Raw genomic sequence first — 16,107 nt, 5'->3', positions numbered from 1 at the left:
CCAACATAAAGTCCCTGCAGTCTCTCATATATTGGTGAACATCACCGAAATGTTAATTTAACATTCATTGGTCTTTAAACCAACATTTCCTTTCCGCGACTTGCGTTTCAACTACAACTATCACATGCACCTCGCTGGAACCTCTCTTATAATCTCATCAAGACAATATTCCCCGGGAGCTAGTTACTGGCAGACTAATCAGACTAATATCTCTGGATTGCAATAACACTAAGGTCCATGCTCCCATATTATTTCTTTTTCAAAAAATTATAACTGTCTTCAAAATATTTGTATAGCTGTGAAATTCGACATAAAGAAGTGGTATAAGAATCTTAATCCCTTTACAAATTTTATTAGGATTGATCAGGCTTGGGAGATAATGATTACACAAAGTAATTCATTACATAGTCAATTACAATTACTTGTAATTAGGAAATAACCAATTACAATTATTTGTAATTGTAATTGATGTTTTTCCATTTACAATTACTTGTCATATCTAATTGACTAATAACCAATTACAATTACATGTTATTGTAATTGAAGTAATTTGCCAACTACAATTACTTGTAATTGTAATTAATTGTAATATAGTTATTACTAAAACAATTCACAATTACAAGTAATTGTAATCGTAAATTATTCAATTACAAGTAATTGTAATTGGCAAAACTTCAATTACACTTTACAAGTAATTGTAATTGGAAAAACTTCAATTATAATTACAAGTAATTGTAATTGGCAAAACTTCAAGTAATTGTAATTGATAAAGCTTCAATTTCATTTACCAAGCCTGGGATCGATCTATAATTAATACTTTCCGCCCTATTATCAAACAAACAGTATTATTGTTAATGAATTGTTCATACTTTACGAAACTAAACTATTCTAACGAATTCTGTAGATTACGGTCCTTAATTGACTCAGGTCCCCATTAAATTCCCTGTTTGAAAAATCGCTCTGTTGTTTGATATACATATTATAAAACGAAATGATCTTAAGTCTATATTTACTAGAGTGATCGATTATTCGACATTTTCCAAAAACCGGTTTTCGAATAGTTGACATTTAAAAAAAACCGGTTGATATTTTTCAAATTCAGAAAAAACCGGTTAACCGGTTTTTCAATACAATTAAAAAAAATATATTTTAATTTGAAAAACTTAATGTTTATGTTTAAATTTGATTAATAAAACATGGCCGAAATGATTTTTAACAGTTTAAAAGATTATAACTTTAGATCTAGTCGTCTGATTTACATTATTTCTTTAATATAAAAAAATTAGGAAAAAAGTGGGACACTTCTGTTAAACATGTAATCCTAGCTTATTTTAAAAGCCCTGTTTAGGAAATTTGCATAGGCATTCCAACACTTCCATAAAATTTCAGCCGTAAATGAATTATTGTAATTGGAATATAATCTTAAGATTGCTAAATTTTATCAAACAGTTATCCATTTTACAAATAATTATAATTAATTAGGAAAATCAAAAAAGTTTAACGAAAAGAGCTGTAGAAAAATATTCGCTAGTTCCTCGACTCGAATATTTTTAAAATTTAGACGGGCTGTATTATTATTTACTTAAAAATTTCATTTAAATAATTTTTGAATACAAAGCAAATAAAAGTATTCGAAACCGGGTTTTAAAAAGTGGAAAAACCGGGTTATTCGATATTCGAAAAATCAACATTAAGAAAAAACCGACACTGGTAAAGCAGAAAAAACCGGTTGAAAAATTGAGTCGATCACCCTAATATTTACATAACCTAAACATTTTAAGATAAATTGTTTATCAACTTTAGTTTAAATAAAAAAATTCAATTCAATATTGCAAATTTTTCACTTATTTATCTAGCCATGTATGACTGCAAATATCAAGTTAAAAAGGCAAAAATGAAAGTATTAATGTATATGAAATAAGAAAAAATGTATATTCATTTTTAATTAGAAAAATAAATTCATCATTTAATTACAACTGAATAAACAAAGACACAATTTTTTTGTATTTAATTAAATGACTTTTTATAACAAACTATAAAAAAGAAGCAAAGTATTGAAATTGAGAAAGGGAGCAGCATATAGAAGATAAAGGATTTCTTTTCTTGTGTTTTTGACATCCTTCTTTTTTTAAAAACAGTAGAATGATGATTAATTTTATTTCATAATTAGTTTAATACAAAACGCATTTATGAATAAGTGATAATATTAAAAAAATTAATATTCTATTTTGAAAAGGAAACATATAAAGTAGAAGGGGGAGCATAAGCCATAGGGGGCACAGCTGCTAATACTGAATAAATAAAAAAATATATAATAAAATATTAGTTTTTTACTTACGACAATTCTGCAACAATTTAAGAAAATGTTGAAGGATTTTTATTTAATAAGTGGCATATGGTCCCTTTACTACAACAACTAAAACTTTTTACTTGTCAAAAAAAAACTTTTTAAGAACAAATCGGAAAATGTTACATGCTTTCTAACTGTTTTATGTTAGAATACGTCATCATCATTTTGTGGGCTTATATTGGTTGGTATTATTACCAAACGTAAACATTTGATTTTAAATTTTAAATATTTGCGCCTAAATGTCTTTAAATATTTATTCTGGCTAACTTTTTCGCTATGATCGATATGTTGTGTATGAATTACGTGGCAGCTCAAGAGAGAGAGAGAAGGAAAACATTTTCAAACAAATTAAGAACACAAAGAATAACACACAATCAATCAAAATTTATTAGAAAAACAAACACTTACATATTCGAAGAAGTACGTAGTACTTTAACAAGAATAGACAGATATTTTTTGTCAAGTATAATTTAGCCAAGTGCTTGTGCGATGACAACAATGTTATTGTTTGTCTAAGTTAAAGAACAAATTTGAATGTACGTAATACATATGTAAGTATGTAGATATGTAAATGTAAAATTACCACGTTAGCAATTTTCTAAAAATAACTGTTATAGTAAAGCCATTGAATTGTAGATATTTGTAGCTTTCCTTTTGAATGAAAAAAAAAAAACATTTATTTATAAGTTTATTTGTTTTTTTATAGGAGCAGCCGGTTTATATTGACAAATATCCATTCAATCATTTAAATTTCTTTTACCATTATTTTTTGGCAATATCAAACAAATATTGATTGAGTCATTTTCAAATGAAAAACTAGTCACTTTCATATTTATTCCGAAAGGTTTTCATATAAGTTTTTCATTCCGTTTGAAATTTCTCCTTATAGAGTCGATTTAGTCATGTTCGTCCGTCTTTCTGTCTGTCTGTCTGTCTGTCTGTCTGTCCGTGTGTATAAGTCGTAGTGCTTTACGTGAACTCCTGCCTTTTCGGCCTATTTCACGGTGGTACTGTTAAAACCACACTTTATGTGCCTTACATATAGAAGCAGCTGGTTCCTCCGGTTCATGTAATTTGCTCAAGTACTCGAGCTATATACTCTCTGAACATTGCTGCCCCGTTTCATAACTTCCAAAATGCAAAAACATTTATTCCATTTATGGATGTTATGGGCGCTGTTTCTCGGTAAACCGTAATACGAATCCATCAAATAAGCCAAAGACAAGTTCACACTCACAGATAACTCACTGTAGTAAGTCAGGTATGAACAGAACCGAACCTGTACATAACAGGGTGATGAAGGAAATACTCATTCCAATGAAAAGCCAAGGAAAATGCTTGGAGGTACTGGAAGCAACCAAGAATTGCAATGACACCAAGATGGTGGAAGTTCATCGAGGCAAGACTAACTAACTAACTACTACTAAACTAACTAACTAACTAACTAACTACTAACTAACTAACTAACTAACTAACTAACTAACCATAACTAACTAACTAACTAACTAACTAACTAACTAACTAACTAACTACTAACTAACTAACTAACTAACTAACTACTACTAACTAACTAACTAACTAACTAACTAACTAAACTAACTTAACTAACTAACTAACTAACTAACTAACTAACTAACTAACTAACTAACTAACTAACTAACTAACTACTAACAACTAACTAACTAACTAACTAACTAACTAACTAACTAACTACTAACTAACTAACTAACTAACTAACTAACTAACTAACTAACTAACTAACTAACTAACTACTAACTAACTACCTAACTAACTAACTAACTAACTAACTACTAACTAACTAACTAACTAACTAACTACTACTAACTAACTAACTAACTAACTAACTAACTACTACTAACTAACTAACTAACTACTAACTAACTAACTAACTAACTAACTAACTAACTAACTAACTAACTAACTAACTAACTAACTAACTAACTACTAACTAACTAACTACTAACTAACTAACTAACTAACTACTAACTAACTAACTAACTAACTAACTAACTAACTAACTAACTAACTAACTAACTAACTAACTAACTAACTAACTAACTAACTAACTAACTAACTAACTAACTAACTAACTAACTAACTACTAACTACTAACTAACTAACTAACTAACTAACTAACTAACTAACTAACTAACTAACTAACTAACTAACTAACTAACTAACTAACTAACTAACTAACTAACTAACTAACTAACTAACTAACTAACTAACTAACTAACTAACTAACTAACTAACTAACTACTAACTAACTAACTAACTAACTAACTAACTAACTAACTAACTAACTAACTAACTAACTAACTACTAACTAACTACTAACTAACTAACTAACTAACTAACTAACTACTACTAACTAACTAACTAACTAACTAACTAACTAACTAACTAACTAACTAACTAACTAACTAACTAACTAACTAACTAACTAACTAACTAACTAACTAACTAACTACTAACTACTAACTAACTAACTAACTAACTACTACTAACTAACTAACTAACTAACTAACTAACTACTAACTAACTAACTAACTAACTAACTAACTAACTAACTAACTAACTAACTACTAACTAACTAACTAACTAACTAACTACTAACTAACTAACTAACTAACTAACTAACTAACTAACTAACTAACTAACTAACTAACTAACTAACTAACTAACTAACTAACGACTAACTAACTAACTAACTAACTAACTAACTAACTAACTAACCTAACTAACTAACTAACTAACTAACTACTAACTAACTAACTAACTAACTAACTAACTAACTAACTAACTAACTACTACTTAACTAACTAACTAACTACTAACTAACTAACTAACTAACTAACTAACTAACTAACTAACTAACTAATAACTAACTAACTAACTAACTAACTAACTAACTAACTAACTAACTAACTAACTAACTAACTAACTAACTAACTAACTAACTAACTAACTAACTAACTAACTAACTAACTAACTAACTAACTAACTAACTAACTAACTAACTAACTAACTAACTAACTAACTAACTGACTAACTGACTAACTGACTAACTAACTAACTAACTAACCAACTAACTAACTAACTAATTAACTAACTAACTAATATTTTTGGAGAACTTGGTTGTTTTACACAGACAGACGGACGGATGGACATAGCTAAATCGACTCAGAATTGTATATATACTTTGTTGAGTCTCAGATGTATATTTCTTAGTGTTACACACGGAAACTGGAACCAACCGATGGGATATTTTATCACTATAACTTGGTGAAAACGTGGAACGATATTATCCATTTTCAATAAGAATACAGAATATTTGAGGACATTTTCACTTCACCATTTCCCTTATTGTGTCATGACTTTACTTAGATTATAATAAAGAACCAGCATAAATTTTAAATAAATTAACATTTTAGTAAGATAAACTGAAGATAATTTTTTAACTAATTCATTAATAGATTTAGTTTATTGCATTTTAAATTTAACTATCAAAAATATAGAAATACGTTTAAATATTTATGTACATAAGATCGACTCACAAAAAAGGTCTCTCCAAAAAAATTTTCAATCTATCGATGTCTATTATTCAAAAAAATCATACGAAATTATATTAATCGTATATGAATAACGGGAATCGAAAATATTTTGAAAATCTTCATAAACAAAGTCATGTAAATTTTGATAGGATGATTTATTGTTTTCCACAAAAAGTGAATCAGTCAGTAAGTTCTTTCAAACAATAGTATTAAATTCAATACTTTTATACTGTACTATAATATAGTGTAATTCGCAGGAAATCACACTTTTTCTATTATTTATATTTTTCCTTTTTTTTCTAACATAATAAATTAAACTAGTTATATCGAATCTTATATACCCACCACGAAATCTAGCCGAATGAACTGCTGTCCATGTCGGTCCACCAGCAATGAGTTGCGGCATAATCAAAAAATTTATAAGAGTTCAAGCAGTATATAGGGCTAATTGAAGGTATTATACAAAAAATGTGCAATATCGTGGAAAATGTCATCCTCAGAGTGCATTCATAGGCATCCTAACATATTTGTAATTCTCATTTAGTTAAGAATATTTTTGCAATAAGTAATCAAGTACGAATCGAACTCAAATTAAGCCCATTAGGGATTAATTCAATCTTTTACATTCTTAAATCAATCCTTTTTTTCTTAAATAAAATAGGCATTAGTGATTAAAACAAACTGAAAATTCTCAGAATAACAAGACTTTGATCCAAAAAAAGCTACTTGAATCAAGAAGATTGTACTTGGTTTAAGGAAAGCCGTACTTATGAAACCTCTTCGTATTGATTTGGGAACGGATAACGCAATTAATTTTTTGAGTAAATGTACTTTTGTGAGTTCACGACCAATATTACGATATGTGACAAAGGAATTGATTAATTCAATATATCAATAATATGTAGAATTATGATAAAAATACATTTTCAATTTATATTCATATAAATGTGTATTTTAAATGTACATAAATATGTAAATACTCAAATTACTTCGTAAATGTTTTATTAATATTTAAATAAAATTCATGAAAATTAAATATAAATGTCTGGGTACGTGCAAATTGCCAGAAGGAAAGAATTGACGCAACAATTATCCACAAATAGACATGTATATGAACAATTTAATGCTTTATTTATTTATTAAGTAGATATAAATTTAAACTTTTCCTTCTTTTTTACAGTTACAGAATATTATCGTAATAGCGGAGGTCCCAATACTTCAACGCGTAGACGCATGATGGCCCAAAATGGTTGGAATGAAATGCATGAATTGCAACGTTTAAAATAAATTTTATTAAAAAATTGAGATTTTAAATCCATATTTTAGGTTATGTACGTATTTAGTCTTAATTTGTACTTAAAATTGTATCTCTTTTAATCACTTTTAAATATAGAGTTTTTAAAATAGATTTAAGCTTCAGAAAATAAACTACAAATCTTATTACATTATGTTTAACAATCTTTTGCTAGTTTTTTTACTGGATCTAACATATTTTAAGCAGCGAGATGACCTTTACTATGATATGTATCCTGAATGTACAGGATAATTGGCACAACTTCACCAAATTGAACGAACGGAATGTGAAGAATGAGTCGAAATGCGGATGCAGTATCCCTAAGGAGCATTGATTGGAATCTCCTGAGGAATTACGTTCTGGACACCTTGCTTCTGAATCATCGTACGATAATTCCTCTTGTAAGGGTGATTTAATCACCAAATATATATGTGGTAAAGAAGTGCACAGCAGGACGGGAAACGTCCCAACATCTTCATAATATGATGTTTATTGCATCCTTCTCTTCAATGTAAATCCTTAATCTGAACTCTGTAACCTGCGATAGGCTAGTGGTTAGCGTTCGATTCCTGCCTGAGGCACTGATTAGGGAGCGCACAACAGGCCCGATAAAGGCCTAGGTATACTTCTTCCTTTCCAACTAACTAACTAACTAACTAACTAACTAACTAACTAACTAACTAACTAACTAACTAACTAACTAACTAACTAACTAAGTAAGTAACTAACTAACTAACTAACTAACTAACTAACTAACTAACTAACTAACTAACTAACTAACTAACTAACTAACTAACTAACTAACTAACTAACTAACTAACTAACTAACTAACTAACTAACTAACTAACTAACTAACTAACTAACTAACTAACTACTAACTAACTAACTAACTAACTAACTAACTAACTAACTAACTAACTAACTAACTAACTAACTAACTAACTAACTAACTACTAACTAACTAACTAACTAACTAACTAACTAACTAACTAACTAACTAACTAACTAACTAACTAACTAACTAACTAACTAACTAACTAACTACTAACTAACTAACTAACTAACTAACTAACTAACTAACTAACTAACTAACTAACTAACTAACTAACTAACTAACTAACTAACTAACTAACTAACTAACTAACTACTAACTAACTACTAACTAACTAACTAACTAACTAACTAACTAACTAACTAACTAACTAACTAACTAACTAACTAACTAACTAACTAACTAACTAACTAACTAACTACTAACTAACTAACTAACTAACTAACTAACTAACTAACTAACTAACTAACTAACTAACTAACTAACTAACTAACTAACTAACTAACTAACTAACTAACTAACTAACTAACTAACTAACTAACTAACTAACTAACTAACTAACTACTAACTAACTAACTAACTAACTAACTACTAACTAACTAACTAACTAACTAACTAACTAACTAACTAACTAACTAACTAACTAACTAACTAACTAACTAACTAACTAACTAACTAACTAACTAACTAACTAACTACTAACTAACTAACTAACTACTAACTAACTAACTAACTAACTAACTAACTAACTAACTACTAACTAACTAACTAACTAACTAACTAACTAACTAACTAACTAACTAACTAACTAACTAACTAACTAACTAACTAACTAACTAACTAACTACTAACTAACTACTAACTAACTAACTAACTAACTAACTAACTAACTAACTAACTAACAACTACTAACTAACTAACTAACTAACTAAAACTAACAAACTACAAACACTACTAACTAACTAACTAACTAACTAACTAACTACTAACTAACTAACTACTACTACTAACTAACTACTAACTAACTAACTACTCTACTAACTAACTAACTAACTAACTAACTAACTAACTAACTAAAACTAACTAACTACTAACTAACTAACTAACTAACTAACTAACTAACTACTAACTAACTAACTAACTAACTAACTAACTAACTAACTAACTAACTAACTAACTAACTAACTAACTAACTAACTAACTACTAACTAACTAACAGTTATCTTTCATCAATGTATTGACCTATTGCGTATTTAAAGAAACAATATCAAAAATACATTAAATTTAATAGTGAAAAATTACCTATAAACAAACACTAAACTAAATTAATTAAAAGAACAACAAATATTAGACTTTAACCAATACAAAGCACATAACTACAGTATTGACTTAAATTTTCAGTAGTGCTAGTTATGAAGAATAAATATATATTTAAATTATAAATTTAAATATTAATTTCCATTTAAATATTTACATTTCATTTATAATAAAGATTAAATAAAATTTGCAATACATTTAAATTGTTAATAAAATATAACATCAAATATCCTGTGGTAATTTTTGTTCGAAAATAATGAAAATAATAATAAAATATGGAATTAAAAAAAAGCCTCGATAAAATTTGAAATAAGTCAAGGTTATACCGGAAAAAATTAAATAAATAAGAGAATAAAAGGTGTCAAATTTCGTTGTTATATTAATATAATTAATAAGTGAGTATAGGTTTTTGTAGAAGCTCGAAAAAAGTCAAATTATTGTTAAGATTAAACAAAAATAAATTTTAACATTTTAATTGAAATATGAAATGAAATCAACCACGTATAAACTGCAGGAAGTACATATATCATGGTATAACGTGGTACTCTTCAGGATGAGATTTTGTACCCCTTACTGTATATAACCATTATAAATAGTCTCTTACAGACGATATCGATATCACAGGAACCAAATTGAGTACATTCTGATTTCTGGACACAAATATACTGATGATCGACAAAAATATTCGGAAATTTTGAAACATTGATCCCAAATAGAGAATCATAAGACAGATATAAGACTGTGAGGAGGCATAAACAAATTTTCTTGCGGCGATAAGCTTCGATTCATATGGCCACAGAGACAAAGATATCTTTTATATTCAATAATGAATATAGTATTATTCAAGCTAAAATATCAGCGATTAAGAAGGCGGCGAACTGGATCAAGTACTATCAGACTTCTAATAGGGATATCAGAAAATCCCTGATCACACTTCACATCTAATCTAGTCCATCTAGAGATGGCGAGACATTTGGTTAAGGGACACGGTTACTATTATGTCAATTTTATTGCTAATAAATTGGCTAAAACGGGAGCGCAGCTAAATGAATTCGAAAAAAAACACTTCTCCGTTAAGAACCATATTTCAAAAATATGTTTTATTGATGCTCAAAATCAATGGTCCCAAGAGCTTTTCCCGCCCTTGGTGTCGCTAGGTGTCACTAGGTGTTTATGGACTAGTATAGATATGCTAAGATCATCTTATCGCATAGGCCTACAAAGATCTTAGTTAAGTGTCTTGATATCAGTCATTACTGGTCATTTAACCAGACCACCAGACGTACCAGACGCTTATGATTAACTCTTCAACCTATCTATCTCTTCAGCTTATCGTGTCATTCTCCAATGTTTTTTTCTCCTTATTATTACTAGCTTCTCCACATCTTTCTCTTTCCTATGTACTATTTTCTAACAGAATAGCACAAAGGGTCCTTTGGACCCAAGTGTATTGGTGATACTAAGTGTGTTGCTATAGCCTGACGAACCTAAAACATAAGATGTATTATGCTGCATAGAAAGTATTCCAGTATATCCTCCCCTCATTCTCTAATACCCGACTAGATTCTAGTGTGTATTATCAATCTAATTTAGGTTTACTGCCACTGAGGTGACTTCCGTTCTCTTTCTATTTAGTCCAACCCATAAGATTTTATCGTTCTACCCACCAATCCTTGAAGTCAAGTGGGATGCTCTTGTTTACGCTTTGAAATCCCCTCTGGTTGCTCCGCACAGTTTGGCATTTGGCAGTGGATTTACAACCAAAGTGTTCCAAGTGTTTCAAGCGAAATAACAAAATCCAAGTACCTTAAATGCATTTTGCTTTAGGACAATGTTAATTGCGTGCCGTTCTTTACAAATAAATACATTTAAAGATTTTACATATAACTCAGCCACGCTTCTGTTCACACACAACTGTATACGAATCAAAATTAGTCTTCCACTCCCCAACATAACAGATTGTATTTCCTGAGGACCTTGTAAACGAAATGACATTACCATAGCTTTAACAACCATAAAGCGAAGTTTTTTTAAATTAAATACAAAATAAATTTCCACTTATTGTATTTAAAATGTAATAACTAAGTGTATTTATGATACAAATATTATGCATTTAAAGGTTTCATTTAAAAAGCTTAAATATTACATAAAATTTATATGTTTTCAGTACATTCTATGGTTCATTTAAAAATACAAATTAAAGAGTTGTTGGTTTTCATTATAATATTAAATATAGTTTTTTATTATTATTATTATAGTTTTTATTACTGACTTTATGTCTATAGTAGAGACAACATACCTTTTTCATTTTCAGCATGTAGTGGACCAACGCTGCCAAAGAAACGTTTATCTAATATTTGCAATAGAAGTAAAGCTGTTGAATGAACTTCCACACGTGGACAGCCTGTCATAAGCAGAGTGACTGTTATAACTGAAGTATAATGATCGCAAGGGTATTCTCTGCAAGCAAAAAGGAAAAAGGAAGATAAATATAAAATTATGTAATAAGAAATTTATGTTTTAAATTATAAAATGCTTGATATCTTTTTTTAATTCATTATGAAATCTGAACTTAAGCATAAATAATGTAAACAATTAAACTAACATTTATTATCACTGAACTTTATGAATTTAAAATCCTTAAAAAGGATTTTTTAAATCAAACGAATTTTCCACACACACATGCACACAATTAAATTGCATAAATATCGTGAGAGTTTTACATTTAAGTTTTCCAACAAAACAAAATTAAAAATAATACTATTGCAATTCATTTGAACATTAAAAATAATTTTAAAACTCAAATTGTATTTTTACCCTTATTAAGGCAGGAATATATATAAAATAAGGTTGCATTAAAATAAATAGTGGGTCATGAAAGTAAACGTACAGTCAATTAACTTATCGCTGCCTTAAATCAATCTGGAGCGATGTCAAAGGTACGGCTTGTATCGTAATTCTAAATTCAAGTAAATAAATACTCGATTCAAGTACAAAATGTGCTTGATACAATAATACAGAAATCTGGAGCAGTGCAAAATTTATAACATGTACCGAAATCCTGAAACCAAGTAAAAGAAACCACTTGATTCAAGTACAAAATGTACTTGATACATGATGAATAAGTTTGAGTTAATGATGTCCCAAAATGAGCTCACTTAAAGGTAGCTTTCCTTGATAATGAAGGCGCCTTTAATACGGTTGAATCCCCACCAATCTGTCCACCTCTGTCAGATAGGTCTTGACAGGTCTATTGTGGATTTTGTTGAGAGTTTACTCTCAAATAGGATCATTGAATCTTCTCTAGGAGACACACATATCTTAAAAAAAGCTATACGAGGTACTCCACATGCTGGAGTACTATCCCCGCTCTTATGGAATATGGCCATTAACAGTCTATTGGTAAAACTAGACTCTATTGGCTTTAAAGCGGTTACTTATCTGATGTCGATGATGACCTTTTAACGTTGTCTCAAAGGTCAGAACAACATCTTGAAAAGGTTATGCGATCTTCTGTTCTTCTAATTACCAGTTATCTAAGAAGATCTCTCTCAAAGGAATTGTTTGCTATGCTCAAATGGCTTCCTGTAGATCTTCTAACCAAACAAATGGCTATGTGTACTGCTGCCATATTAAGTTTAACTGGAACACCTACATGCCGTTGATTACTGCATCCGGCAACCTTCTCTTAAGAAACAGTTCCAATACGGGGTCTTAAGTATCGCTACTTTCGTTACATAGTTATTTATGCGTGTATACAGATGGATCCAAGACAAAAAAGGGAGTTGAAGTTCATTGAAGAATTTGGGACTAAAATCTTTTTTAGCCTCAATGATAACTGTAGTATACTTCGAGCTGAACTGTCAGCGATTAAGAGGGCGTCGAATTGGCTAATGTACTATCGGATATCTAATAGAGATATCAAAATTCATACCGATAATAAAGCTGCTATTCAAACACTTATTGGTGTATTTCTCACATCAAAACTTATCCGTGAAAGCCGGACATTTCTCCGTCAAAGGACACTGATCTACATATGACAATAATATTGCCGACACTTTGGCAAGAGATGGAACCACGCTAAATGAACTGGAAATATACCAGTTGTGTGAAGCTCCACTACATGTAAATTAAAACCAGATCATAGACGTCTGTAATTCCAAGGCTCAGGACCGTTAGTCGAGTGAGTACATGTGCTCGATAGCTAGATCCTCAAATGGAGCCATAAAGAAATACATATCCCCTTTGTTCCCACGACAATTGGATCTTCGCTCCGGAACGACCCGAGTCATACTCGACCAAAGATTGTCAACCCAGCGACAGCTGTATCAACCGAAAGTTTTTTCCCCAGGAAAGAACTATCCGCCACAGTCAAACTGTTACAACAACAACTATCTCCTTGGCCTTCATAGACAACAATTAGGTAATCTAGTATCGGTCACAGATAATTTAGTTACCATGCTAGACGCATTCAATATAAAGACTTCAGCAGAAGTTTTCAGAATGAGAATAAAGACGAGACAAAAGTCCATAGTGGCATAACGTCAAATCAGTCCGGAAATATAGACTCTGATGTCACAAATGATTGGATTCTTTGGCCACATCTATAAATAGCCTGTCACAAGAAACACATTGAGAAATTTTGTTTATTTTTTTTATCCGATATTGTTTTTGCACATTACCTCGTCCATCAGCCACATAAAAATCTTATTCCAGAAGTTGTGAAAAGTCCGCCAGTGTATTAGTTTCATCATCCATGATACACAATTGTATTTTTATAAAATTTTACCTCAATTTTTCGTTTTTTGCTTCAAGTTCTTTGCCGAATTGAGATCCTGACATTTCTTTATAAAGTTCAAACGACTTAACAAGTTTATTTATTAGTCTATTAACAAGTCTATGGACTAGTCAACAGACTATGCTATAGACGAATCTAGGGTCTAATCTTCGTACTACTCTATGAAGTAGTCTATGAACTAATCTATGGACAAGTCTAGGCACTGTTCTATGGACCATTCTATTAAAAATTTTATGAACTAATCTATTGACTAGTTCATGCACTAGACAATTGACTAGTTCATAGTCTATGGATGGTCCTACATGTTTCACTTACTTATTTATCTCACTGTATTCAAAAAGTGCATGGCAAGTGATAATAACAAAAACAAACAACCATATAATAAAAAAAATATTAATAAACTTTTCTCATATAGAGAAACAAATTGCAAAAATATATAAATACACTTATGAACATTTAACTGTAGTTTTGCAAGTCTTGAGAATAATCTTATTGTATAAAAATAATAAAATATTTTTATTATAATCCTATTTTATTTATATGAAACTATAAAAACCAACTGGACACAATAAGTATGACATAAGTATAATTTTTACATAATAAATTAAAACCATTAAACGATAGAGAAAATGGAAATCTTACCTTGCACTAAAAATAGCAGCTAAAGCCAAAAAGCAAGCATCAGCTTCTCGAGGCGTTGAGGTATAACAACGATCAATAACCCATTCTAATAACTGACCCATATCCGGATTTGATTCCAATAGTAAAACTACTGTATCACGAGCCAATTGGTATATCTAGAAAATAAACAAATAATATGTATATAAAATCATAAATTCAATTTTATTTTTACTCTTTATTAAGGAAAAGAAAATTCACATTATATCGTAGAGACAAACACGTACCTTTTCATCCTTTGAGGCTAGAAGCATGTCAAGCCATTTATAAATAATGCCATCATCTGATAAATATGGTGTGTAGAAAACATGGCCACAACATAAGAGGGCAGACATGGCCTGGTCAAATGAAAGTTAAACAAAATAATAAACAAATCAAATTGTTATTTCATGTGTAATTTAATAATACTTGTAGCAAACAAGATAAAGAAACTGAAAATGATGTGCTAATAGAGTGTCAAAAGAATATTTATACAATGACAATCAACAGGACATAAAATATACATAAGTATACATTTTAAATGAAGTGTTGAATGTAGAAACGTATATAAATGGATGAATGGAATTCTTACTTGTAAAGCACTAAACTGTAATTTTTCCTCTTCAGCACTTTGTCCAATTTGAGATGCAATGCCCAAGGGTTTTGAGAATGTACCACACCAGGTTGCAAATAAATTGAATAGATTTCTTTTTAAATCACGTGTCAATAAAGTAGCACACGATTCCACTGAAATGATAAATAAATATTTTATAATCCAGTCATAAGTGTTGTTGCAAATATAACACTGGTCAATAAAAATTATTAGAAATGGGTTTAAAAATAAATATTGTATGTGTTTCTTTCAGGCTTGGGAGATGCCAATTAAATTTTGATTAAAAATGGTAAAAACGGATAAATTCGGTAACCACATATCTCCTAAACTAAAACATACATCAAAAATGTTCAAAATAAGCGGACAGATGTTTGGTACTTTTTCGAAATGGGGTTCATATTGTACAAGGTTCAAATGTACATTTACAATAAAGACCCGAGAGACCCATGCCTCCCCGTTATGGCCAAACTCATGCACTTTTTTATTGGCCCAAAAGATTTAGATCTCGGTATCACTTTTGCCAAAAAAAAGTGATAATTTTCACAGACTCATATCTTGCAGACCGTTTGGAATTTGATTTACTCTCTGAAACAAAGTTGTAGCTCTGGTCATAAAGAACGAAAATTGTGAACAAATAAAATCATCTTTAAGATCAAAATCTCAAAAAAAT

At 29.6% G+C, this 16,107-nt stretch overlaps 1 protein-coding gene across 6 annotated transcripts in view; it reads right to left on the bottom strand.

The window, feature by feature from the left end:
* The window catches only part of LOC119608033 (protein furry), a 132,552-nt gene that overhangs the window by 35,283 nt on the left and 81,162 nt on the right, over positions 1-16,107 (bottom strand). For all 6 annotated transcript variants that reach the window (XM_037962262.1, XM_037962264.1, XM_037962259.1 and 3 more), the window contains 4 exons: positions 15,417-15,571; positions 15,073-15,183; positions 14,810-14,964; positions 11,669-11,829 (listed from right to left, as the gene is read on the bottom strand). In XM_037962262.1, coding sequence (XP_037818190.1) covers positions 11,669-11,829; positions 14,810-14,964; positions 15,073-15,183; positions 15,417-15,571 — 582 coding nt within the window. The remainder of the gene's footprint in view (positions 1-11,668; positions 11,830-14,809; positions 14,965-15,072; positions 15,184-15,416; positions 15,572-16,107) is intronic.

This window comes from Lucilia sericata, unplaced genomic scaffold, assembly GCF_015586225.1.
Source record: "Lucilia sericata isolate MDLA Ls3-8-SP2 unplaced genomic scaffold, ASM1558622v1 Contig000777F_arrow, whole genome shotgun sequence".
Classification (NCBI taxonomy): Eukaryota; Metazoa; Arthropoda; class Insecta; order Diptera; family Calliphoridae; genus Lucilia; species Lucilia sericata.
Note: the sequence above shows the minus strand (reverse complement) of the source record. Positions and strands in the feature narration are given on the sequence as shown.